General features: G+C 36.8%; 1 protein-coding gene across 6 annotated transcripts in view; it reads left to right on the forward strand.

Annotated features, from left to right (window-relative positions):
- The window catches only part of CACNA2D1 (calcium voltage-gated channel auxiliary subunit alpha2delta 1), a 434,905-nt gene that overhangs the window by 330,090 nt on the left and 78,261 nt on the right, over positions 1–26,554 (forward strand). For 5 of the 6 annotated variants that reach the window (XM_075489919.1, XM_075489999.1, XM_075490084.1 and 2 more), the window contains exons 11-12: positions 18,796–18,954; positions 24,030–24,134. In XM_075489919.1, coding sequence (XP_075346034.1) covers positions 18,796–18,954; positions 24,030–24,134 — 264 coding nt within the window. Of the gene's footprint in view, positions 1–18,795; positions 18,955–24,029; positions 24,135–24,530; positions 24,743–26,554 lie in introns of those variants that run through there. The other variant, XM_075490299.1, reaches the window with a different exon arrangement.

Here is a 26,554-nt window from a genome sequence, read left to right on the forward strand (position 1 = left end):
GAGCCAGCAGTGTGCCCAGGTGGCCAAGAAAGCTGACAGCATCCTGGCTTGTATCAGAAATACTGTAGCCAGCAGGAGTAGGGAAGTGATTGTCCCCCTGTACTCGGCACTGGTGAGGCCGCACCTCGAATCCTGTGTTCAGTTTTGGGCCCCTCACTCCAAGAAAGACATTGAGGTGCTGGAGTGTGCCCAGGGAAGGGCAACGAAGCTGGTGAAGGGTCTGGAGCAGAAGTCTGATGAGGAGCGGCTGAGGGAACTGGGACTGTTTAGCCTGGAGAAAAGGAGGCTGAGGGGAGACCTTATCGCTCTCTACAACTACCTGAAAGGAGGTTGTAGAGAGGTGGGGGTCGGTCTCTTCTCCCAAGTAACAAGCGATGGGATGAGAGGAAATGGCCTCAAGTTGTGCCAGGGGAAGTTTAGATTGGATATTAGGACAAATTTCTTCACCGAAAGGGTTATCAAGCATTGGAACAGGCTGCCCAGGGAAGTCGTTGAGTCACCATCCCTGGAAGTATTTAAAAAGCGTGTAGATGTGGTGCTTAGGGACATGGTTTAGTGGTAGACTTGGCAGCGTTAGGTTAACGGTTGGACTTGATGATCTTAAAGGTTTTTTCCAACCTAAATGATTCTATGACTCTCTGGTCATTAATCTTGACAGAATATTCCATAACAAAGAAGGCATGTCTAAATCAAGTCCAACTCCAGGGCTTTCTTAATAAATCCAACCCCCAAAATATCAACTTAAAAGTGTTGTTCTAGGTGAAATAAATGTAGATTTATTCAATACGTTTCATGTTACTGCTTAAGGACATTTTCTCTTGAAGCATCCTGGTATTAAACGTCATTAGCTAATTAAAAAGTCCAAAAAGTTAGGTGAAAATTTTCAGTTAATACAATATTAGCAGATAGATATATGAACAGTAGCAATAACTAGAAGTTATCTACAATTTTTTTCCCTCCTGGGTCTTTTGGCCAAGAAAGCAACAGTTGTTTTATGGCTTGTTAGCTTTAATAACCATAGAGTGTTTAGTAATGAGGTTCTGAGTTAACTAGAGAGCTGTTTTACCACTAACCTCTGCCAAGATGTTGTTCCACAAAGCCCATATGTATGATGATTCATGCCCACAACTGAAAGACACGGATTTAAGCTCATGCCAATCACTTCTAGAAAGTGACAGGATGATTTAATCAGCTGTGCCTAGTATATGGAGAAATCCTAGGGAAGAAAAAGCTTAAAAGTAGATGTGTTAAAATACATTAGTTTTACTGATTTAATAAAGCTCTTGCATTTATTTCCAGCGAAAAGAGGTTGAACAAACTATTAAGTCACTTAAAGACTGCCAGGGGTTAATATGTCATGATTTCCTCTGGGATTTGCATTTTTCTTATCTGAAGTGCTGCGCTTTGTTGCAGAAAGAAAACCTGCTGTTTGAAAGAGCTTAAATGTATGAGTAATACAGCTGTTTTCCCACTAATCCTGTTATATGCTTTGATAGCAGTAAGTGGTACATGATAGGGGCCGCAATTCCATCCCAGCACGCTATGATTTAGTGACTTGGTTTCAAATGTTGACACAGAGAGTATAATTTGTTCATGATTGTGGGTAGGCTGCAGTTTGCAGGAGAAATGTATTTCAACTTCAAATCTGTAGGGATGGGGAAAACGGCACAAAGGCAAAACCTACCTTACAGCAACAGACATGTTAAAGGTCAGGAGCTGTAGGACTGTTTAAAATCACTTAGCCTTTGTAAAAATCCAAACTACTATTTACTGTTTAGGAACTGGAAATTAAATGTTATGAGCATACTAGGGATAATAGAGTCGTGCTCTGGGAAAATTGAAAGCTCATCTCCTGCTTTTGTGCACTTCTGCATATGGACTAAAGTCAGAGGAAAGGAGACTTCTGGATGAATTGATTTCAAAGAAAAAACCATGCACCAAGCCTATGAAATTATTGTTGAGGATAAAAGCAATCTGTGGAAGATACAGCCCTTTTTCCATAAGAGCAGCTTATCGTGTAATTCCCACAGCTCAGTGGTTGCCAACCTGTTTATTTTGTCCCCCTTACTCCCAAGTTGATACATGCTTTATGCCTTCCTAATTAAAATATTTAATATATGATAATGGGGGGAAGTTTCATAAAGAGCTTTTTAATTTATCGAAGGACTCTTCTCTTTCTGCTGCATGTTTCTTCCTGCATTCTGCAGTTCAGATTGCACCTATATTCTCTTAGATACAGGGAAATACCCCTTCCTTCTGGGAAATAGTTTCTCAAGCTTGTTTAAAAACTTAACAAGCACGACATGGGTGGAAACCTTAGTCTGAAGTCCTGTTGAAGGGAGGAGGATGCTAGATTTTGCAACCAGGTAACCTGTCGTGCTTATGATTTCTTTGTTAGAAGTTTTAGATTTGTATGAGTGTTCAACTGGCAAAAAACTCCAGAAATTTCTTTAAAATTCAGTTTCCTTTATTACTTTCATTTAAAGTGTTTTTAGTGAACATTACATTAAATTACATACTCAAATGCACTAAGACGTATTTTCTTCCTGAGTTTTTGAATTTTGACCCAGAAGAGCTCAGTGGAGGTTAGTTTTTCTAAATAACGTCAGTATTCGAGGAAGTCATAAAACATGATAATGACAGCAGTGTGAGATACTGGCACAGAAGTAATTGTATGGGTGGATCTAGAGGAGGAGATGAAAAGGGCTCCTGCGTGAAGGGGCTTGCCAGCAGACTTGCTAATGTACTTCAATCCTTACTTTCCCATTCTCCATAATGGACAATACTAAGGAGAAAATATGAAGATGCCTGCCATCTTTTTCATTACTTGGCAAATTAAAAAAAGATAGAGAATCAAGTTCCCACTGTAGGTCTGTATAAGCATCTCTCTTACTGATTTAATCCTGGAGCATTTCCGGTAACGAATCACAGTAGTTCCTATTAAGCATACAGTCTCCTCAGCATCATAGCTGCATGAGACGGTACACAAATATATATTATTCCTTTTTTGGGGTGTTGTTTTTTGTTGTTGTTTTTTTTTTTTTCTGTAGTCAGTGAAAAGCGATATAAAGGAATGTTTAGAGCTGAATGTTGAGATTTGTGATTCTCTTAACCACAATCCACCTAATTGTATCATGACCTTGTGGTTTTTCTTAATTGAATGGCTCACTTTCAAGACAAGGGGGAGCAATGATAGCTGCAGAGAAACACATCTTCATAGGAGTGTTCCTTAATGGAAAATCATTAGCATTCCTTAATGGAAGGTCATTATCTTGCACCTTCCCTATTCAGGGACCAAGTGAATTGTTGTATGTGTTTTCATATAGGTATGTTTAGCAAGCCCTGTAGGTGCTGGGTTAAACAAAGCTCGAAAGAGTTATGATCAAAATCTAGTATTCAATTTTTGCATTGCTAATAATTGCAGGCAGAGCTAGGCTATGTATCTATGGAAATATATGTATGGGAAATATGTCTAGAGGACATGTTTAGCAAATGTAATGAAGGTGAGTATTCTGCAAATAACAATGGAGAAAATTTGGGAACTATGGAAACCCAGTAATTGTTAAAAAAGTTAGAAAGAATTTTCTTTTTTAATGGATTAATGAGAGTAGGAATAGAAGCAAGAAATGCAGTAGTATAAACAACATAATGAAATTTTTGTCTGCCTGCAGAATTACAGTTTCATTTTGCTTCCCCTCTAAAGAGAAAGTTGAGGACAGAGTAAATGACGATATGTTAAAGTATTTCAGGTGGGGCTGGAATTGAGAGGAAGATTAGGGTAGGAAGGATGTTATATTAGTTGGCTTTTTTCAAATGAGGTTAATTGACTTCAATGGGACCCTGATCCTCAGGAAAGCAAATTACACAATTTGTATCAAGAAAAAGAAAAAGTGAAGGACCACTAGGAGTCAAACTTCTTGTCGTCTTCATCTGACATGATGAACTAGAAATGTTTGTGCAGCTTCAGTGACATGGCTAGAGACAACTTTCCATCTAAATAGTGTATGGATTGATAGTTCAGTTTCTCTGCTGGGAAGCAAACGATGAGTATTTCAACTCAGATTTTGATTGTATGTCTCCTTTGTTCTGGCTGAATACTGTTACATCAATGCAGATGGTATCACTAATTTAACACGAAAGGGTTTGGCTCAGATTTTACAAAAAAAGATTGTAGGTGTCTTCTTTCAGGACTGAAAGTGGTTTATGGTTGATTGCTTGGTTCTTGAAAACATCTTCTCACAGTCCTGAGTGAGTCATCTGAGAAGCTGGATTTCAGACATACTCTCAAATTCTCAGAATTTGACTTTTTTTTGGCTGTTCTGAAGCTCATAAATAAATAGGCCGATAACTGATTTGATCACAGCTGAGAAGTGCTGTCGCTGGGGAAAACTCACGTCCATAGACTCTCAAAACTGTCAGATAAAAGCACTGCAAGTATCACTAGTGGAAGCCCAATAAATTTGAATGGCACATAAATAGTTAATATGCCTCGACAAATTGCAAGGAAAGATTGTTGTTGTCTTCATATCAATAGTTAATGCTTTCCTGGAAGATGCACTTTAAGCAAACATCTACCACTAAATGTAGTTGTTAAGGTCTGTTACTGAAGTAACCAAGGGAATTTTAAGGACCAGTGATATGTAGGTGGTGAGACAGTATGCAAGAGGTCAGATTAGATTCTCTCGTTGCCCTTTTTAGCCTTAAATCAAGAATACATAAAGGTTTTGTTTGATTGCTTGGTTGATTGGTAGGGTTTTTTTTGTTTTGTTCTGCTGACTTAAATGTTTATCCCAAGTAGCTGTTCATCATCTACCTTAGTTACTAATGGACTGGAAAGTACTTCATCATCTTTGTGTGATATGAATACTTTAGCCTTCATCTATGTAAATAAGGAATATTTACCAAGTACTTTTTTCTTTTCTGTGTATACTTAACAGTTTAGCCATATCTATCTAGCAACAGATGTGTTCACTGGTTAGGCTTTCTCTTATTCCTAGTGTACTTAAAAATTCCTTGTTATCTTCAGTTTAACCAGCCCTACAACATGTCTGTGCAATAAGACAGAACAGCAAATACTTGTATAAAAGAGACATATGCAGAACAGTCCATGATAAAGAGGTGAAAATCAAGTGTTACTTTGCTGTCCCAGTGATAATACTCCCTATGGTATTTGCTTACAGTTTTTTTTTTATATATATATCTGGGTTAAAATAATATGCCGGTATGTAAAACCAATATAACACAAAAACCATGGTGATGTTAGTGGAGGGTCAAGTCTTCTCTCTCTGAGAATTACAGCTAGTACCATGGACTGTCTACCAAAAGCCAAGTTGCCATGTTCAGCTCAGAACTGTGCTCAAACTAGTAAGCCTTTGTAAAAGTACAGACAGCCAGATCCCATGCAGAAGCTACTCACATTTGTATTCAAAGGCCATCTAGCCATACCTGATATATTGCTAGGGAATTTAGAAAGAAAGCATGTGTTTCAACAATTTTTTCCTGATTTCTCATTTAAACTTAACCTTACATAGCTACCAAAAAACTTGAGAAACCTTTAGAAGATGAAGTTATTTTTCTTTTAGAGTTAGAAAATAATAACCAAGCCATCTGAACTTAGGGATTTGTTTGTTTATACATATATTATTTTACCTGTTAGGGGAAAGCATATCATGCCAGATTCAACACCCCAAGAGAGGTGAGGCTGCCACAGCTCCATGCCACAGATCCAGCCAGTAGTGAGGCTGAAAATGTATTCCCAGTGGGCACATGCACACAGAGCACATGTATATGCCACATAACATATATTCATGTATATACATACATACCAGGCCAGCCACACAGGTAACACAGGCAAATGCAGAGCACTGACGTGAACATAGGCAGTGCCAACAGCCTCATCCTGCTGAGCAGGATGGAAGTCTGCTGGTGAGAATATAGATATATGTGTGTGTGTGTATGTATATATATCTATATCTATATCTATATCTATATCTATATCTACACGTGTACTGTGTGGGTCCGTCCAGCAGCTGGGCTCAGACACTCCGTCTGCCCAGCAGCTGCCCCTGGATCTCAGTCTGCCACCTGGATGTCCAAGCCCCCGAGCCTGCAGCCCCATCCAGTTGCTGGTAGAGACCATCTCATGTACGCACGCAGAGCTGGTGGGGCCTCCCCTGGTCCCAATAGCCAACCCCGCCATGATCTCACCCTTAGAGCCACATACACATGGGTTTCACCTCTAGACCCCCAGGACCAGCACCTGGCACTCATTCCAGGTGCTGGTACCATGGACACATGGGTCCCTGTGACCCACAGTCCCACTCCAGTTGCTGGCACTGAAGTCCACTCACTTTAGTCTCTCTAGCTGCTGCAACATGGACACATGGGCCCTGCGACCCGTGTTCTGACTCCGGTTGCTGCACTCACAGACACACATGCAGAATAGAGTCCCTCACCCAGGAAAAGAGGTAGAAATGGAGTTTAATAAAAAGGCAGGACGGATGGCACTGATGAGGTGCAGGATGTGGCCAGACAAGCATACTGACTGGCAAACCATTTACATGGGACCAACAATTTTTCCCTATACCCCTCTATTTTCCCCCACTTTTTTGTCCCCAAATCACCTAAATCCATCCCTTTCTTCACCCTGGTTCCTTCGTAAAATATTCCACAGTAAGTCCTGTGCAATCCTGAAACGCTCTTCCCCTGCATCGCATAATGTCTCCTGTACAACCTCCCTGAGTCCAAAAGAGAGGTTATTGTATTGTAAATGATTGCCTAGGCCCTAATTATAGTTAATGGAGGAAAATGAAAAACACTTCCAGAAGACAAGTCATCCTGACTGTCTTGAGGACAAATTGCGGGCGGGAGGTGCCTGTCTGTCTGCACTGGCTGTAGGGAGAGCCTGGCCCACTGTCTTGCACTGGGCTCCCACTTAAAAGATCACGGACATGGGATGAGCTGGATCATACTATCTCTGCTTAGGTAAGAATACAAAAGGGAGTCAGTGGGAATAAAATCTACAGGCACTTTGGGGTTTTTTTTACGCCTTTTTTTTTTCTTCTTGTGTGTTACTGTTTGCTTTAACATACCAGCTGAGATTTTACTGTTGTGCTATTAACTGTAACTTTAGTTTGCTATGGACAGAAAATGTTCAAAAGGTCTGTAAGAGAGAAAAAAGAAACAGAAAGAGTTGGAAAAGGAATAGGGAAAATCTTAAAACAAGATCTGCTTCAATTTAAGTCTGTCACAAAGTGTTAATTCTAGGGAACAAAGTACTTGAGTGCATGAAGAGCCAAAGGGAATGGAAATTAGAAGCTGAAATTCTACATCAGGATGTCAGGAGCAGGGGTGTTGCTGGAAACTGTACATTTATTACTGTACAGTATAGCTGACAATTCCAGATGACTAGAAAAGTCACCTCCATTCCCACTTTGAGGGATTGCTTTGGGCATCAATACAGATTTTTATTGTCTCCTCTTATAGTTCTCAAATGTCAGGAAGTCAGATTTCTAACAGCACATGGCATGGGCTTCTGTGATTTCCAGAATAAATCCTAGCTCTCTAATTATATTAGTAGCATTTAAAATGAGTAGATTAGTAGTATATAAAGTGAGGCGATAGCTTTACTTCATGATTCCACAGATTAATAAATCTGTTGGCTATTTCCAGTTTCTTAATTTTTAGTAAAGCACAAGTCTTACTAAAGAGAGCCTTGCTACATGTCAGACGTATCATTGATCCTGTGAGTTTTTATGGCATGTCAGATGCTGGACCAAAAGTGCATTTCTGAGTCATCTTTCCAACAAGGAGACAGTATAATTAAAAATTTGTGGTGGGTGAATGGTCTCGCAAACAATAAACTCATTCCTTACCAGTTCTGAAGAGGCTGGTCTGGGATGGCTTTAATGATTCTGCTGGGGAAAGATGATTCATCATGTTAATAAAAAAAGAGGAAAATGCAGGCTGTTCGTAAGGTTTGGGACAGGGTGGGGGCTATTTGCTCTATAGTCCCCCTTTTTTAATATCTTTTCAAGAAACGTCATCTGTTTGGTAAGTGAAAGTTTTAAGACATATGTGGCAAGGTGTTAGTTTGGTGTGAATCTACAGGAACTCTTAACTTAGGCAAAATATGAATGAAATACTCATCGACTTCTCAAGTCTCACGCTTTCAAGACTCAGGCTTTTCCCTGCTGTCTCACGCTTCCCTGCCTTAGCGGCAGCATCTCGCACACCAGCAGCCTGCTGCCGCAGCCTCCTTACCGCTCGCAAGCTCCAGGCACCGTGCACAGCCAGGCACGTTGCTCTGCCCTGCAAGGGTGACAGGCACATTTAAGTCAAGCCCTGGGAATATGGAGGTGACATCGTAGCCCTCTGCTATCCCCCAGTTATGTGGCCTGGCGCTGAAGTGTATGTCTGTCTTGTAATTTGGTGCACTGACTAAACATCCATCTTGCTTTTGATGCCCTGAATAGCAACCTCACATATCCAGTGAATTTACAGATGAAGGTTTAATACTCAAACCTTTATCTCTGGTGACCAGCGATAGGGCACGAGGAAATGGAATGAAGCTATGTCAGGGGAAGTTCAGTTTCGACGTTAGGAAAAGGTTCTTCACCACGAGGGTGGTTGGCCACTGGAACAGGCTCCCCAGGGAAGTGGTCACAGCATCAGGCCTGTCAGAGTTCAAGGAGTGTCTGGATGATGCTCTTACTCATATGGTTTAGTTTTAGGTAGTTCTGCAAGGAGCAGGGAACTGGACTTGATGAGCCTTATGGGTCCCTTCCAACTTAAGATATTCTATGATTCTATAATTCATCTTTTTGTCCAAGGGTGCTTCTTGGTCTAAACAACTAGAATTTGACTGAATGAAGATTTCCCCAGTCAAGTGATAATAAAAAAAAGTCTACAAAATAATTTTCTAGAAAGTTTCTTCTTGTTACAGCTCTCTCCTAGAGTGTATCTGGGTAGCAGTGCCATACAGTGCAGGCTACAGTACTGCAGCCCTACAGTAGTGCAGTAGTTCAGATCAGCCAGGTTTCTGGGGAGATGCTGAAGTTTACAGTACTGAAATTTTCAGTAGAAGTCAGAAACACATGATCTTAAGGAAATAATACATGTTAACTTAGCCACAGCATCATGAAATGACCATAAATGGGTTCATCTTGCTAAGCTAATTCACCTGTCAGCCGACGCTGATGTTCTTTGTTGTAACTCTGAGATTCACAGCGCAGCATCGTACTTTATGGTCTGAACATTAATCCTTTGGTACTCAGTGGGAGCTTTGCATTGATTTATGTGCAGATAATCATATTGGTTAGAAACGGTAACAAAGCTAACTGAGAGCAGATACTAGCCCGGTATTTGGTGCTTTCCCAAATATTTATCTCATATTATGCCACAATATTTTTTCAGCAGATATTTTGTGATTTAACAGTTGTATTGTTGAATGCTGCTACCTGTGATCTGTCAAAAGTCCTTTCAGAAACTTAGTATTGAGCATTTTTGTACCTTATATGTATCTACTATTATGCACATATATACATCTCACAGTGAAATGTGATGCATTTTAAATTTCAAGAAATGCCAATAGTGTAAATTGACATATAGTCTTAATTGTATTGCTTCCTATACTTGCAATACAATTTAAGAAATGCAGGAGTGCTCCTGCTGAGTAGTAGAATAAGGTCTAAACATTTTCTCTACAGTGTATATGTAGGGTCGTACTGTATACCTGAAGATTATCTGTATGTAAGCCATAGGATAGGAGAAAACAATTATTCTATAGCAAGATACGAATGCTGAACTTTAACACCACCTATTATTTTTTGGCATGTCAAATTACAAACCTTTATTGCTTGAACTGCCTCAAATTTTCTGTGTACTGAAATCTATATGGGAATAAAACTTTTCAAATTGCTTTCTTACTATTCTCTAAATGGGTTCTGATAAATATTTATAATATCTTCTCACTGCTGAAATATAGATTGTAACTGGCCTTATTCAAGATTCAGTTATTCTTGGGATTAACCCTAAAATCCTATTACCAAGCCTAAAGCAGCAGGGAAAAAAGGAAAAGAAATCAGCAAAGCTAGATTTAGCTACAAGACGAAAGCCTGATGAAATCAGATCTATTTCACTATTGCTCATTTAATATGTATAGATACAACTGGGTCACCAAGCTGATTTAGCCATGAGGTAGAAGTAGCATAGCAACAAACCTCAGCAGATTGAAAGTCAGCAGCGGTGGTATCTGATTAGGTCTTCAGCAAGCTGACTATGTCTTTCTCAATTTTCAGTATTCCCAGAGTGATGTTTCTGATTTATTCAGCTATCATGATCTTGGTAGTTGAAATGTATAGGTTTTGTCTCTGTAGCAAGTTTAAGTATAGGAATTACTGCTTTGTTCAAGTTTATATGATTTTCTATAAAAGAGAAACATTTCTGAATGTTTAAAAATACACAGTTTGCATACAATTTAAAGCAGGGTCTCATTTAACGTCAGAAGTTTTGGAGGGGTAGTTTTTTAGGGTTTTTTTAGGTTTTTGTGTGTGGGTTTTTTGGATGAGAAGTGTAATTTCAGGAGATTCTGATTAAACATGCTATCTCGAATCAGTAGATCTTAGTAAACTAACTGGGATGAGTGAAGAATAGGGAGGCAGGTAAGGGTGGCTGGGAAAATCTGCGTTTTTACTTAGATTTGGTATTAAAAATAGTCAATAAGAATGTCATCACTTTTACAGATTTTGGAGATGCAGAAAGACATTTAGATAGGAGGTCGGTTGAGAAATGTTAACTTTTACATCTTTTCCATAATGAGTATTGGAAACACGGTTTGTAAAGTTGTTGGAAATTGAGATACTTGTTTTGGTAATATGGATCCTTTGTATGGAAAAAGTAGATTTTCATCCTTCTGGAGCTATGGTCTCTTGTGTTCAACATGTGGAAGTTTTTCTTTAAGGTGGAAGTTTGGACTTTAATATTCCTGCTCCTTCACTCATTTGGCACACAAAACTATTTAATTGTTTTAGCTGGAATGAGAAATTTATGCCATTCCCAGAATGCGCCAAGGACCTCCACCAGTTTCCAGATAACATTTGTAAGAGACGCTCAACTTTTTTTGTTTTAGTGCCACCTAGTGACTAAAACCTGAAAAAGATTTTGAAGTTTCATTAATTAATTTGTTTTGATTTGTTTATGCTGTTGCATTTTCCAGTAATGAGATGATTTCCAAAAGATTTTGTGTTTTTCAGATTGAATTGCAGAGATAGTGCTGATTTCCTCAATTTCTTTTCCTGAGGATTTGCATTCACATAAACTTATTGCTGTCCTTACTGAGAACGGTGGCGTTCCTCAGTGGATTAGTGCTTTGTCCAGATTGCATCTGATAAATGTTGACTGATGAAGCTTGCTCTCTTGATCATGTCATAAAAAAATTAAGTACATACCTATACATAAACAGAATTATTTAAAAGTATATGTACACCTATGTATGAAGACATCAGATACATCAGAAAAAAAAGTTCTTGACTGTCAGAAACAGTAATAAGCACTTTCTGGTCAAGATAAATGAATGCCCCAAGATATTACTCTATAATTCTTTATAATGTTTCTTCTTATGCTGCTGTTTTCTATGCCTGTTTGTTTTGCTAGCATTACACGTAATGCAAAGGCTAGGACAGTGCAATGAAGGGGATGCTTTGGGTTTCCTTTCATAAAAGAAGCAGAATCAATTGAAATGTTTTATTTGTATTTAAATAAGCTCTTACACTTGACAAAAGAAAGATTGACATTGGATTTCAGATTTATATCCCTTATACCTCTCAGGAGATGGTTATAGATAGATATATATATAGAGAGAGATGGATATACAGAAGAGAATTTGAAACATTCATCAATGTATACATTGCCTGTGAAATCAGAGATTTTTTTCTCTCGCAGGGCTGTAGTCTTCAGAATGAATTGGATTAGCTGTGTGTGCATTTTGAAGTTTAAGTGATGAGCTGTTTATGAGAGTTCATGCTTTAAGAATTTGTGCCCTATTTGACCTTGTGGTTTAAATGGCATGTAGCAAAATAACTAATATAAACTTAAAGGGCAAATTTGAGGACTTGGAGTTGATTGCACAAAGGAAAGGGAAAAAGCATATTCAGTTGCTGTAGTAGTGGGGAATTGCGATTAAAGCTTCTGGCCATGTCTTTGCCTTGGATTTACTTGTTTTCTTCCCTGTTGCTTCACTTTTCTCACCAATAAAATGAGAACAGTTCTGAGCTATTTCACAAGGAGTCTGAGACAGTCAGTAATGTTTGAAAATGTCTGTGATGCTAAAGTGTGGATGTCCCTGGGAGTTATATGCTACGTGTTACTTGCTAAAGCTTGTCAACTGGGGAGAGGCCAGATGGTATCTGCAAAAGGCAGATTTATCAAAAAATTTTCCAATAGACAAGCCAGTTTGTATCTGTTCAGCAGGTAATATATTGAACCGAATGCAGTTTGAGAAAAAAAAATATATATACATGTTTTCCATCTATTTTGTATGCTGTTTTTTTTCCCAGACTGCTTGATAGCTTTGGTCTTTCTACTTATCTGTCTCGAATGTTTTCCAGTCCCTGCATATCCCGCTTCTGAATACCGAGCCTTTCTTTCTTCATTTTGCAGCCTTTTTCCATGAGGGTCTCCCACCCCCACCCCCCTTCTTTTGTCTTATACTGTCCTCTTAATTAAAACAGCTGTCTGTAGGGTCTCTTGTTATTCATTTTTTGATCTGCCATCATATCCACAGAGTGCTTAGAGTGGGAACAGATATAGGAAATAAATCAACATCTCTGTTTCACTTCCCTTGAATCCTCTAATATCCTGGTGTTGGGGTAAGAGTTTTAATAAATTTAAGGAAGGATGCTCTTAGTGAAAGCAGTTTGAAACTCCAGAAAAGAAGAGGGGTTTAACAATGCAGAAGTAACTATTCTGGAATCAAAAGAGGGTTTCAGAATGACAACCCTTCTCTTGTCCATCAGTTTAACTCTTGGGGCACTATGGATTGCAGAGGTCCATGTGTCTGGAGGAGTCCACAGCTCAATGGAACTACCCCAGGGAGGGGAAAGGTGTCTAGCATTTAGATATACACTGCAATTCTGTCTAATTTTCCACTGGTTTTGCAAGTTGATCCTTCTCTGAATAGAAGGATCAACTTTAAGGCAAAGTCCTTGTAAGACTGTCAGATAAGTATTTCTGTTTCTGACCTTCTCCAGAATGACAAGGTTCAAGCAGCATTAAACTCAAACCTCTTTGTTCTGAGTTTCACATTAAGTTGAATTGATTAACTTATCTTTCAAGTTATTGAGTTGTCCCATATATGGCCAAAGATTATACTGGTGGTTTGAGGTCAACTAGATGAAGTTCTCTGACACTCTTAGTGCCCCAGTAACATGCTTGGGTATTCCTGCCCAAACCTGTGAAGAGGAGGTCTTCATTTCCTCAGACCTGGGGATCGTTCTGGGACATCTCAAAGGTAGAGGCTGCAAAAGGATATACGTAAATTGGGTGAGAAATAATCTAGTGAAAAATACATCTAGATCCTATACCTTGCTATATAATTACAAGACAAATTTAATTATATTAATACTTCATGATAATTTAAAAGAAAAAGCTAAGGTTATCCTGTTTTCCAGTATTTCCAAGTGTTTTGCTGCAAGCCTCTTATTTTAGCTTAGATAAGGAATAAGCTTTTTATATAGTTGAAAAAGTAGAAGCTGTCACTGGTAGTGACATACTGTATAGGGTGGCTTTAGATTTTAACAATTGAATGGTTTGCCTCCAAATGTCATCTGTTGTTTCTTAAGTGACTCGTTAAGCCCACGGCATAGTACACAAATTCCATTTATTTTCTTTTTACCACAATAGCATTTATATGACATATGTTTATCTTTGCTGCAATAATTAGGGAGAAATGCCAGTCTGATAAATACCCAAGTGAGTTTTCATATAGATACATTGAGAGTATTTTATTTAGTAAAGTATGGATTGCAATGACTTTAATTTTAAACTTTTGATAGGACTTGATTTTGTCAGAACATGGACCTTCTGAAGTAGCAACTGGTTTTTGAAATGTTGCATGATCTTTCTTCCAGCTAGATACTAAGTGATTGAGTATATTCTTAACTGGTTTTCAAGAATCATGCAAACCTAAATAAGCATTATTATGGTTCTTAGGAGACAGGTAATGTGACCAGTAATTGTCATAGGCTTATTGCAGGTATTTTGGCTTTTGCTATCTTAATGTGTGAAAAATTATTAATGCCACTATTGTCGTTATATTTTAGATGAATGTAACTGAAAACTGGCTCAGTTTGGCTAATTCAAAGTTATGAATAGTCCTGGTGTTTGTCACATGGTCAACTGATTAAAGAGCAAAATTATTTTAGTACTGTGTAGTGGGTATGACAAGCCAGTTTTAAGGTCAAACTGAAGGCTTTTACACTTGAAATCCTTCAGGTACTTCAGTATTTTACTGGAGTTCAAATTAATTAAATGTAGCCCTGAATTTTGTTCCCCCCTTTGGACATTTTTATCAGTCACATTTCAACCTTCAGACTTGCCTTCACCTCCTAGCAAACAGGTAAATGTTCATTTTGGAGGGTGGTTGTTCCATCTACTGATTCCTTTATCTAATCAAAACCTCTTCTCATCTGCTTTGTTGACTGCTGTTAACATTAACGTTGACTGATGTATTTTGAAACAGGTGGCTCATATATTTTCTTATATTACATTACAGCATTTTCAGACTTTGGTTGATGTAACTCTCCATTCCACAAATGTGTTCTTTCTCTCCTCCATTTTACATCAGCATTTGTCAATCTATAGATGCAGATATTTTGACCTTGACTCTTTGTTCAGTTTACATCATGTGTAAGTACAGTACTGTTTACTTGTTAACTGCTTAAACAGTTTGAGCCAGTATTCCTGACAATTTTTAAAATGTCATTTTTGTATCCGTTATTACCAATCCGTATGCTAGATACCTGACCTTCAGAGAAATAGTTATCCTGATACATTTTCAGAACTGCTAGCAAGCAATTTAGATTTGCAGTTTAATGTTAGTGGTGTTTCAGGGAGAAATATTCACTTGTCATGCAATTTTCACTTGAAAACCTAAACTGCTGTTTGCTATAGCCCAAGACAAGGCGTGCACTGACCATAAGATTGAATTTACGGTTACTTTTATATTAGCTCATGAAATAATTTGCATGCAATGTCAGTGATGAAGCAGAACAGCATTTTCACTCTTCTTTTTCATATGAAATTGGCTTGTGTAGGGCAGAGCTACCTACCAGATAGTGTTCTTCTTCTGCGTTCCAAGCACAAGATCTGTACTCTCATCCCATCTCACAATTAGAATTCATTCTCAGATCTTGTATTTTTAAAATTACGTTACTTGAGTAATTTTCCAATCATGGTTACAAAATCAGGTCAAGGAAAGCTGAAATAATTCCATAGCACAATGTTTTCACTCCCACGTGGTTAACGTACCTAATAATCATCGGGTGATTTATTGGTAACTTCTGTAAGAAACATCTATAAGAAACACCACTGAGTGTGTCAGTGTTCTGTATCAAAATGAATTGATTACAGTTGTGTGATCATTTTTGGTTTTGCTTAAGCAGCAAAACATGCAGCCTAAGCACAGCGAATAAAAATCACCACATGATATTGAGGGAAAATGGAAAAATGAATGACCATAATTTGTTTGAGTCTGGGGAAAGAACTTTTATAAAAGCTAATGGCTTTAAAATCACCCAATGGATAGATATGTTATGGTTCAGTTGGGAGTCCTACGTTTTAATCACAGTGGAGGGTTGGTCCTACCAAAATTATTCTTTTCTGGGAAATATGGCATACATTAAAGGAATAGTCAAGCTGAAAAATTGGTCATGTGTAATCCAATTCCATGTGTTAATTTATTTTAAAGGTGAAGTTCGCATTGTGACACTGGGACACCTGGAAAATATTTTTTATCTTCATTATCTCATTTTATTTTCCTACTTCTGTTACTGTAAATAATTTAGATGTATGATACTATATTTATAGTTGTAGTATTATGAAAATTAAAGCCCTGATAAATAGAATATTACAAAAATAAACAAGCAACCTTTGTCATATTATTATATACAGCTGACTCTTTTGTAGAATGCCCGGTCAAATACAGCATTGCATTTTTCAAAGTTAAAACACTTGTTCACGCTTTTGCATGTTTTTAGAAACAGTTGTCTCCTTGTGACACATTGGGAACTGCATATTGATAGAAAAGGGGACAGAAAACTTTATGTAAAGTCATTTGAGAATAACGTGGTCCCACAGATTTTAATCACCTGGGGAACAGAGCTATAAAATTGGGACAGAATAATAACTGTCCTTATTAATGAGAAAGACATACGAAGATTCTTATATGGTATTCTCATGGTGTATATCCTTGCCTAGCAAGAATCCATACAATTTTTTAGCAAATACAGTCCTCAGGAAAACAGCAGCTATACCATAAACCAGTATCAGCATCTCACCAAAAGACAATATTAACTTATGAGGAATGAGCAAAAATAAACTCCCTGGAAAAATAAATGTAATATGAAGATGACGAGCTATGAGATTAGTTGTGAACTACTTAATGCTCAAAATCAAAACAGTGGGTTTTCTTCCTTTGGTTCTACATACATGCAGGAGTGGCTTGTGGGACAATAATGATATTAGAAAATGAAGCAGACAAATCCATGCTTTAAAGTCTCTAGTTCGTGGGGCACTTTGCCACATCCTTTTTGCAAGAATAAGAAATTACATGCGGAACCATAAGTTAGAATCCAGCATAGCAAATGCTCTCATAATAGTGCCTGGATTTGCTCAATTGCAGCCAAAAAACCCAGTTGCAGCTCTGTGGCAATTTTCAAGAAGGATCTGGAACAAATTAGGCTAAGCCTTCTGCTGAGGATGACGCCTTTCTCTGTCAGTCATCTCTGCCATAAGCTGTACTGTATTTGCTGTTGTACATTTGCTCCTAAGTCAACAGCAGAAGTCTCATTGATTAAAGTGGATGTTTGATAAAAATTACTGTACTACTGAACCAAAACTTTGTTTGGTTCTAAGGGCAGGGAGCATGCATTTGGACCCATCTGATTCCAGGACATGGAGAAGTCCACGTACCTCCTAAGCATCCTATTAACTTGAATCGAATTATTACATATTATTAAAAATGGTTTGATATTATCAATCCCTTCATCCTTTTAAGTTCTGTTCATTGTAAGTGTCCTATAAATGCAGTGCAAGTTGATGTTTGCTGCTGATTGATAGCAATTCTCTCTCTGTACTTTCTGCCTGGTACGTAGTGATTTATTCTAGACAGGTAAGTAGTCTGAGCAGTTATTGAAATCTGTGACCTTATTTACCTTATCTTCTATACAGTACTGTTGAACTAATTAGCAGTATTGAGACTTAAGGCAACAAGGCCTGATTTTTAAGTTATTTTAAGGCTTTACACCCTGTTGACAGCATAAAATTACATTTACGTTTACTTTCACTGAACACCCTTAATCAGAAAGAGACATAATAATCTGTTTGCAGCTGAAACGTAAATTAGGAGGTCTGGGGTTTAGTGCCTTTACTGAGATGGAGTTTTACAGAGTTTTTTGGACATCTTAATTGCCAGTGAGAAAAAAGGCTTACTGAAGAAATCTGGATAGATAAAACAGTTTAAAAATTGGCCAAGAAAAGAGTTTTAGTAATATTAGTCAACAGTATCTTAAATAAAAATCACTATGTTGTAGTTAAAAGGAGATTTTCATTCAAACAGAGTTCAACACAGATTATGTGCATTAATATGCACTTTCATTCAAGACTACAGTTAGAATCATACGTACTACAGCATTTTTTAAGAGAAGTCTCATATTTGACTTTAGATAGACACAGAGGTAGCTAAAAAGTGAGACGTATTTCTGTGTCACTCTCTCTACCAGGAGATATATATATTTGTACTTATAACATGAATGTATGTATATTTATACAGAGACAAATTTTAAAGAGGTCATAAATTGATTTCTACTTGTGCAGACAACATTTTGCACGTAAAAAAATTTCTATGTATGTTTTTAAATAATGTCAGAATCTCGTATAAAGGAATTTTTCAGGGAGTAGTCTTTATGGATATGTGGGTAAGAGAGCACAAATATGTGTGTTCTCAGTACAAAAATTTGTATTATTATTAACAGTATTCTGCTACTTACAGCTATACTCTCATGTGCTTTCTTTGTCCCAAGAATGTATTTTGTTTTCTGTAAGATGTATGTACTAATTGATCATGACCTGCAAGTTTCATTGTAAAACTGCAGGTTTAGTGACAGACTAGTAAGTGCAATATGGAATATGCACCTGATAATTCAACCAATATTTTTCAGTGATTAAAAAAAAGTAAAATAAACATTTTCCCAGGTTTTTTTATTTCCCTAACTCTGCATTTCTCAGTTTGATTTCATTATATGAGCTTGAAAAAAAATTGGTGGGAGTTTTCTCACTACAGTAGAGGGGTTTGGATTGCAACAGAGAGTGAAGCACCAAATACTTTTTTTTTTTTTTGTAATATTTATTGTGCAATTTTGAAATCTCCAGACACTGCTAGACATTCTTAATGTAGTGGAAATGAAAATCCAGATGTTGACATGCTTTATCTCATAGATCAAGAAAACATTAGCTTTTACCACTACAGTACCTAGAAAAAAGAATGAACTGTCTTTAATACTATTTCTATTTATTTTACAGTTTAACAATAATGCTCAGAACGTCAGTTGCTTTAATCATCTTGTCCAAGCTAATGTGAGGAACAAGAAGAAGCTGAAAGAAGCTGTCTATAAAATCTCTGCTAAAGGAATTACAGATTACAAAAAAGGCTTTAGCTATGCTTTTGAACAGCTGCTAAATGTAAGTGTGAAAGTCATGTCTCTCTACTGTAAAGTGAAGAACAACTTGAATGTCTGGATGGCCATTGCATGCTCTTCCATCACGTAACTGAGTGATAACCAATACCTTATTTAGCAAGTAAATTTATCCCAACAGTATGGTTTTATTCTTTGCAGATCCCCCAGCAGTTTGCTAAGATTGGGGAATAAATTTGGTTTTCAATGTGCTGTACTGTTGTTACTTCATTCATTCAGCTAGTTTTTAATTTAACGTGTGATTCTCAGTTGGCACATAGCTGTGGTAGTGGTTGATTTGCAGGTAATTTTAAAATGGAAGGCTGCAGAATGTTAGAGGTGTTTATTATTTCAGTTTTACCACAGTATCTCCTGGCAAAGTTTAGTTAACCTGCAATTTTATATGTATTACATGTCATAAATAGTCGACCATGGCTTGAGCAGGACAGGGGGGAGCAAATTACTTAGTTAACAGAAGAATATTGGGCACCTGAGAGTATTCTAATTCCTTTCTCCTTCTCATGCATAGAATTAATAGTTTCCTCAAAAATTAAATTTATTGTCTCCATGTTTTAATTACATTGTACTTTTTAGTTTGCACCCAAGCACTAGCTTTCTAAGTAGTAATTTTTCCCATTTACCACAAATGTTGGGGGTTTATTAGTCTTTTTTTTAATAGTTTGTGTAGTTGTTAAAAACAAAATTCTACATGTCACCTTCATAAAGACTTGCATATTAGATCTTCACCTTAGTGTAAATAAAGCTATACCAATTTACAGAAGTTAAGGATCTAGCTTAATAAATATAAAGTGTATTCTTTTTATTTTTTTTAATATGTCAGTTTATGTCTCTCAGTGTATAAATGTTTAATTTTTTCCCCTAATCTGCCAGATTCTGGACTTCAGGGCACTTCCCTGCCATTGTATATGCAGCTTAGGGCTGGGGCTGGTTGAAAAATTCCTGACCTTGTTAAATTTTGATGAAGGAAAAGAAAATACAATGTTTTCGAGGGTATTGTAGCAGCAATCACTGTTTAGATGAGGAGAGGGGTTTGGTGGGGTTTGGATTGTCTGCCCTCTGCTGATGGTTCTATAAAACTGCAAACAGGATTTTAAAAGCTGTCGGACTTTTTCAGAGCAGGCAGAACGGCATTTCTCCTTTGCCTTCATTCATCTCATTCAGAGGGAAGGGGCAAGACACAAGAAATTTTGCCAAACACAGCTTGTTCCTCATAACATTTATATTTCATTAACATTATGTATTGCGTTTGGCGCAGCGCCGGATGCGTACTTTGTGCGCAGGCAGTATTAAGACCTGGACACAGGGGAAGCCTCAAAGCCCACTTGTTCGTACGACTAAAAAAATTGCTTAAAAAAAGTAATTGGAAATCAGTCTCATAGTGGGACCGTCTCTCTCGTAACTGGAGGCAGAGGTGTGATTAGCCTCACATAATCTCTGCAAGCCTGTAAATTACGGCTGGACATCGTGACTGTGTATATCAAGGGAAATGAAGAGATTGCACTAGGTTATAGAAATAGCGTCATCCTCTCCAGATATTGGCAAATCCGTTTGGCAGGAGGAGTAAAGGGCTGGTGATGGAGTTAGCGCTAGACTCTGGTGACAAGACAATACAATAGGATGATATAATACAGGCTTAAGCAAATAATAAAAAAATATGCTTAGGGATAGCTTCCAGTTGTATATTTATTAATTCAAACAGTCCAATTGCTTTAAGGTCCATGGAAATGGAATCGTTTTTAACAGCTCAAATTCTCTTAATAATTTTATGGGTACTATTTCTGGATGACAGTTATTCCTAACAATTTTCTTGAATACCAAAGGAATATTTTACTTGTGCCATGAAAAACTTATTGTCTGATGTGTTGCTAGATGGAAATAGACACTTCAGTTTTTTTCAACGTACTAATTCAAGTGAGTATCGATAATCTGGATTCCATCATTTTTATGCAGTATTTTCCCATTATTTATTGTTATATTAGCTTGCTATTTCTTTGAAAATAATAATAGTTCAGCTCCAGAAGTTCAGGAGGATTTCTTCCCCATACCATAATAACTATGATTTGTCAAAAAAATTATCTTGAATTAATCTCTTCTTGATTCAAGTATTTGACTTTTGCTTTGGTTTACCTTTTTCTTCTTCAGTGGCATGAAACTCATAATGAAAATGCATTCCTAAAGTGTCATGTCATGAGGTATAATCCCAACCTGCCACTTAATGAGTTAATTTTAGGGATGTGAAACTTGTATAAAACAAAAGCAATTTTAGGCACAATATAAAATGGATCATATCTTGCTTGCTTGTTTGAAAGAAAAAAATGAAAGGCCTTTATCAAGTGCAAGAGAGAGCTAAAAATGAATACTTAGACTCAGTTCCAACTTGTATTCTTCTGTGGTTTAAGCCAAGAAGCCAGTTTTTGTCCTGGGGAAGCTGCTACATAGGCAACACATTCCTCTGAGGCTGTGGTCTGTGACGGGAGGGCAGAGCCATCCATTGGACTGCTGAGGCAAACTGTTCAGAAAAATGATGAAGTTACTGCATCAGCTTTGCAAAATTACCTGTATTCACTCCCTGAGCCCGTATCTCTCCATCTTTGTGCAAAGAGGGGGAAAAAAAGATGTATTATAAAGGCCTCCTCTTGATCCCTTGTAAGAGACTGATGTGTTAAGTTCATTCATGCGAAGTTTTTATGGTGGGAAAATATCATATGATTTGACCTTATTGATGTTCAGATTTCCAATATTGTTTGGAGGCTAAAATCTTGGAATTTTTTTCCATGACATGACTTTAGTGTCTAAACAGTGTAGTGTAAGTAAATGCCCTTCCGTAAGTACTAAGTGATAGAGAGTAAACACTGCATTTTTCTGATACTGCATAAGCATCTGCTAAGTAAGCCACTAGAAAAATCCTGATTTAGTCAGTTAAGCCAAACACTAGCTCAAGTTCACATTGCTCATAATAGCACTTATTTTCAAATCAATAGGAAAGGTTTATAATATGAGCAGGCTTTGGTCCGCTTCCCTGTCATCTCTTTGGTTTCCCTCTGGTTTTATTTTGGCCCGTATATTAAATCACTGTAAATGTAGGTGAGTTTCTTTATTGATGAAGTATCCAACTCTACTTTTATTACTTTTTTAATATCGAAAAAATTGCAGCCCAAAGCAGTATCTTGTAGGTTATATTTCACAAGCAAAAAATGGTCATAAATTATTTAATTCCAAATGAAACACAGTGTGCTGATGCGATTGGAGAGAATGTATTGATTTCAAGTGTTTTTTAATTTGTTGTTACTTGTAAAAAATCTTTGGACTTGTTTTTTTCAAATTATTAAATAAGTAGTTATTCACTGAATATTGAACTACCAATACAAATAATCTCTGAGGAATAACTATTTATCTGTTAATACAGTGATTGCAAATAATGTTTTTGTATTTTAGTTTTCTGGGAGCATTGTAGAACTGTGGAGCTGCAATATTGAGGATTATTGGCTGATGTTTGAGGGCTGGCTTCAGTGTTTCTGTCTCTTTATTAGAAAAGAAGAAGAAATCAAATCAGAGAGTAGGATGAAAAGCAATGAAAGGGAGCGGGATCATCTCAGCTGACCAGCCAGGTGAAAGTTAGGCACTACCTAGTTACAAAGACTAAAGCAAGGGAGAACTCGGGACTTTGTAAGGATGACCCTCCTATTTCTTTTCCTGACTGTATAGTAAAATCATGCGGCAAAATTCAGGCTTGTGGAAGGGGAAGTTGAATTTATTTTACTGAATCTCTAAGGGTTTTACTCTGTCACATCCAGCTACTCAGAAGTACCAAGATGTGTCTGACTAAGACCATTTGTATGCAACACAGAGGACAAGGAACACTGATTGTAAAATTCATGAACAATTTGCTTAGACTAGATTCTTAACTTTTAGGGAATAAGGAAAGATGATGAATGCCAAAGGAGGAGCCTTTGGCTCATAAGGAGCCTTTCATAAGGAGCCAAAATTCATATGCAACTCTCTGTTGTTCTGGCTGTGGAATAATGTTTTTATTCCTTTGCACAACACACTGCATTTTTCTCAGTGGCTTTACTAGTTACTTTGACTGCTGAATTAGGAGTCAGAGGGGCTTCTTCTCAATTCTCTCTATGCCAGGCTTTGTCTCCAGAATAATGGAACAAGCTCAGTTCTTCACCTCTGAGTTGCAATCTAATTAGAAAAGTAGGTGAGGAGAGATCTTAATAGTCTAGGCAGCCATATCTTGGCTGCCATATATTATGTGAACCTGATTCTAAAATACTTTTCTAAAGGTTAGCGTTTCATTTCAGTGTGTTAAAAAAAAACAAAAACAAAAACAAAAACAGAACCCAGGAAAGAATTAAAGAAGTGGAAGATGGAGCTTATTTTAAGGAAATGTGACAAAAACAGCAATTGCAAAAATATTTATAAGTTTATAAGGTAGATTTTTTTAGCTGTACCTATAGGATGCCTAAATTATCAGAGTTTTCATTTAAGTGGTCAGTGAGCTTGACAGTTTCTGTGAGTAGGAGTCCAGCAAAAAAAAAAGAATATTCTGTAATTCATTAGAAGAACATTGTTCCCAAATTTCCACAAGGACAGTAAGGACAAGAAAAAAAGTAAGGATGAGAAAAGAGAAGAATAAAAATATTTAGAGGCCCTCACTGTACAAGTGTCATGCAGAACATCTGTAGAAGAATGCTGTGGGGTTGATGTGATGGGTATGAGCTAAAGAGCTTTCCTTGTGTTGGTGGAGGTGAAAGGAAGCACCAGATCCCCATTCCTCTGTGTTGGGCCAGATCTGAAATGAGTCCTATTTAACTCTCATGAAACAGAAAAATGATTTTGTTTTGGTTTTATTTATTTTATTTTATTTTATTTTATTTTATTTTATTTTATTTCTCATTCAGAAAGGGGTATTGAATGAAATCCTAAAAGGCTTTGGAGGCATTGCCATTACCGTGTTCAAGTAGTAACCATGTTGGTATGAAAGCCATCAAATATAACAGTTGTTATTCCTTGTAGCCTGAAATTAAAAAAAGCTTCTGTTTGTCTCTCCTACAGCACAGTGTCTCTAGAGCTAACTGCAATAAGATTATTATGTTGTTTACGGATGGTGGTGAAGAAAGAGCACAAGAAATTTTCCATAAATATAATGAAGACAAAAAAGTAAGTGACGTATGAAAGATTTTACTACATAAAATATAACAGCGCAAAGAAGAACATTTAAATATGGAAGTGAAAGCATTTTTGGTATATGTATAAAGTACTTTTTAAAAACTTATTAGTAATGAACCTTAGGCCACTTAAAGCTTTCTCAATCTATAACATTTCTTTGAAAAGACCATAAAATATATTTGATATTTTGCACCTTGTGACTCATTGGTGTCAAGCGGTACAGAAGTATACCATAAGCCATAAAGAATTAAACTTTTAATTGACATTTTTCTTGTATTAGTGTAATCCTTGCATTATCAAGCGGAAACACAGGTAGCTAAATGATATGAGATATGTCTATATCTCCCCACTGTGGGGAGATATTTTCTATGTGTTTTTGTTCATCAGGCAAAGGCAAAACCACATCTCAAGGTTAGAATCTGAATCTGAATAGATTTGGGCTGGAACAAACCCACATGTTTTTCCCAGTGAGGCTAATTACACATTTGAGTATCTTAGCTAGGAGTGGGATGGCTTTCTATTGACAAAATATGATCTGTGGCGCAACCAGAGTTATGGGCTTGAGGCGAGAATCACTGGATGAGTTGTGTTGTTCAGATTAGATTAGATTATTATTTGTGGTGGTTTTGATTTTAATTTTTGAATCTAATCAAACTTCTGGTCTGGCTTTTGTATACTTATAGATGTACAAATGCATGAATATGTATGTGTGTGTGTGAGAAAGAAATCAGCTTTGTAAATTGTCTCCTACTACATTTCAGTGTAACTCATTATATTTAGAAGAATAATCACTTTCTAAGTAAAAGTTAAATATGAGCTGGGTTCACACTAGAACTAATAATTTACTTTTTCTAGTGTTTGGGGATGTGCCTATACCTGGGTTTTGTGGGTTTTTGTTTAGTTTTGTTTTGTTTTTCTTTTCAAAAAAAGCAGCCAGAGGTTAGATCACAATTCACCAAGACACTTTAACGGTTGCCATGGATGTTTATGTATAAAGCAGTGGAAGTATTTCATTGCAAATCCTCATATATTTGAATTAATCCCTTCAAAAGGAGAACTAGAAATGCAAGCCACAATTTCCATCTCGACCAGTGATTCACTCAGTGACCTTGAATAATCATTTTATGTCTGCTTTATAATAATGTTTCACATAGAATGATATGGCGGGGTTTAGTTAATCTTCATGTCTGAGCTGAAAGTACTTTTTACACTGACAATTAGAAGGAAGAACTGAAATCATAGCAACTCGTTGTGTGGCACATATGGCTGTATTCTGAAAATATATGGAGAGATTCCTCTTCAAATTTGGACATGGTAGCTTTTATTGTGTTACAACAAAAGCCATCAGCTAAAGGAAACACAGCATAAGGGGGAAGATGCATGATTCATTTCTTATTATTTTCCATTTAATTTGTCACGTTAGGAGGAAAGTGTAGTAAAATATACAGTCCAAACAACAAAACAGATTTGTAGTGCTGAGATTTGTGGTCTTACTCACATCATGCCTGACGATCGATTATTCTGTGAAGTATAATAAATGAAATGTAGGATTTACTAATTTAAAATGGTTACTTTACTGCATCCTTTAATACTGTAAATTTGCACTGCCGAGGGTTGGGTTGGTTTTATATAAACTGTTAAATCTAATACAATATCCTCTCACTTTCTTGTTGCCTCTAGTGAAAGAGAGTTCGGGGGTTTTATTGTATACAACAAATGTATAATGGTGATAATAGTCACTGTATGGATTTCTGATTATTTAAGTATATTTTCTTATCTAATTAAATGCAGTGCAGATGCAATGCAAGACAATTTTCCTACACTTGATTAAGTTCTATGCACCTGCAAGTTCAAATCTTAGTAAGCACTTACATTTTGTTACTTATCTAATAAAGTACTTATCTAATAAAATACTAGATGCCATCCCTTACTGGTTTTCTCCAAGGTGACATTGGAAATACAAGAAATACTAAGAAAGCTTCTGCAAGTATAATTTGAAGAACTATTTGCTTTCTCCTTATAGTTTTCAACCAATAACGATCTTTGCGTCGTCTAAGGGAAATTTATGGTTGAAAAACTTGTAATGATATTGAACCAGTAAATTCATTTTTAGGAATAATAATGAAACACACACCCCCAATGTTCCATAAAATTCTAATATTTTTAAAAATAGGACTAATACTAAATGTCGTTGTGGTCATGCTCTCCTTAGTAAGACTACACTTGATTCCAGAATGATGATGTGAGGTCTCTTGTTGTTCCCTCTCTGTGTAATTTAATATTAATCTTAATCCAGTAGAGCATAATAACATAATTGACAGACGCATTCTAACCTGAAAAATACACATATACTTTTAATTTTGTAAAGTCATAGTCACAAACATAGTGTTACCTTCTTAGATTGCATAGTA

This window comes from Mycteria americana, chromosome 1, assembly GCF_035582795.1.
Source record: "Mycteria americana isolate JAX WOST 10 ecotype Jacksonville Zoo and Gardens chromosome 1, USCA_MyAme_1.0, whole genome shotgun sequence".
Lineage (NCBI taxonomy): Eukaryota > Metazoa > Chordata > Aves > Ciconiiformes > Ciconiidae > Mycteria > Mycteria americana.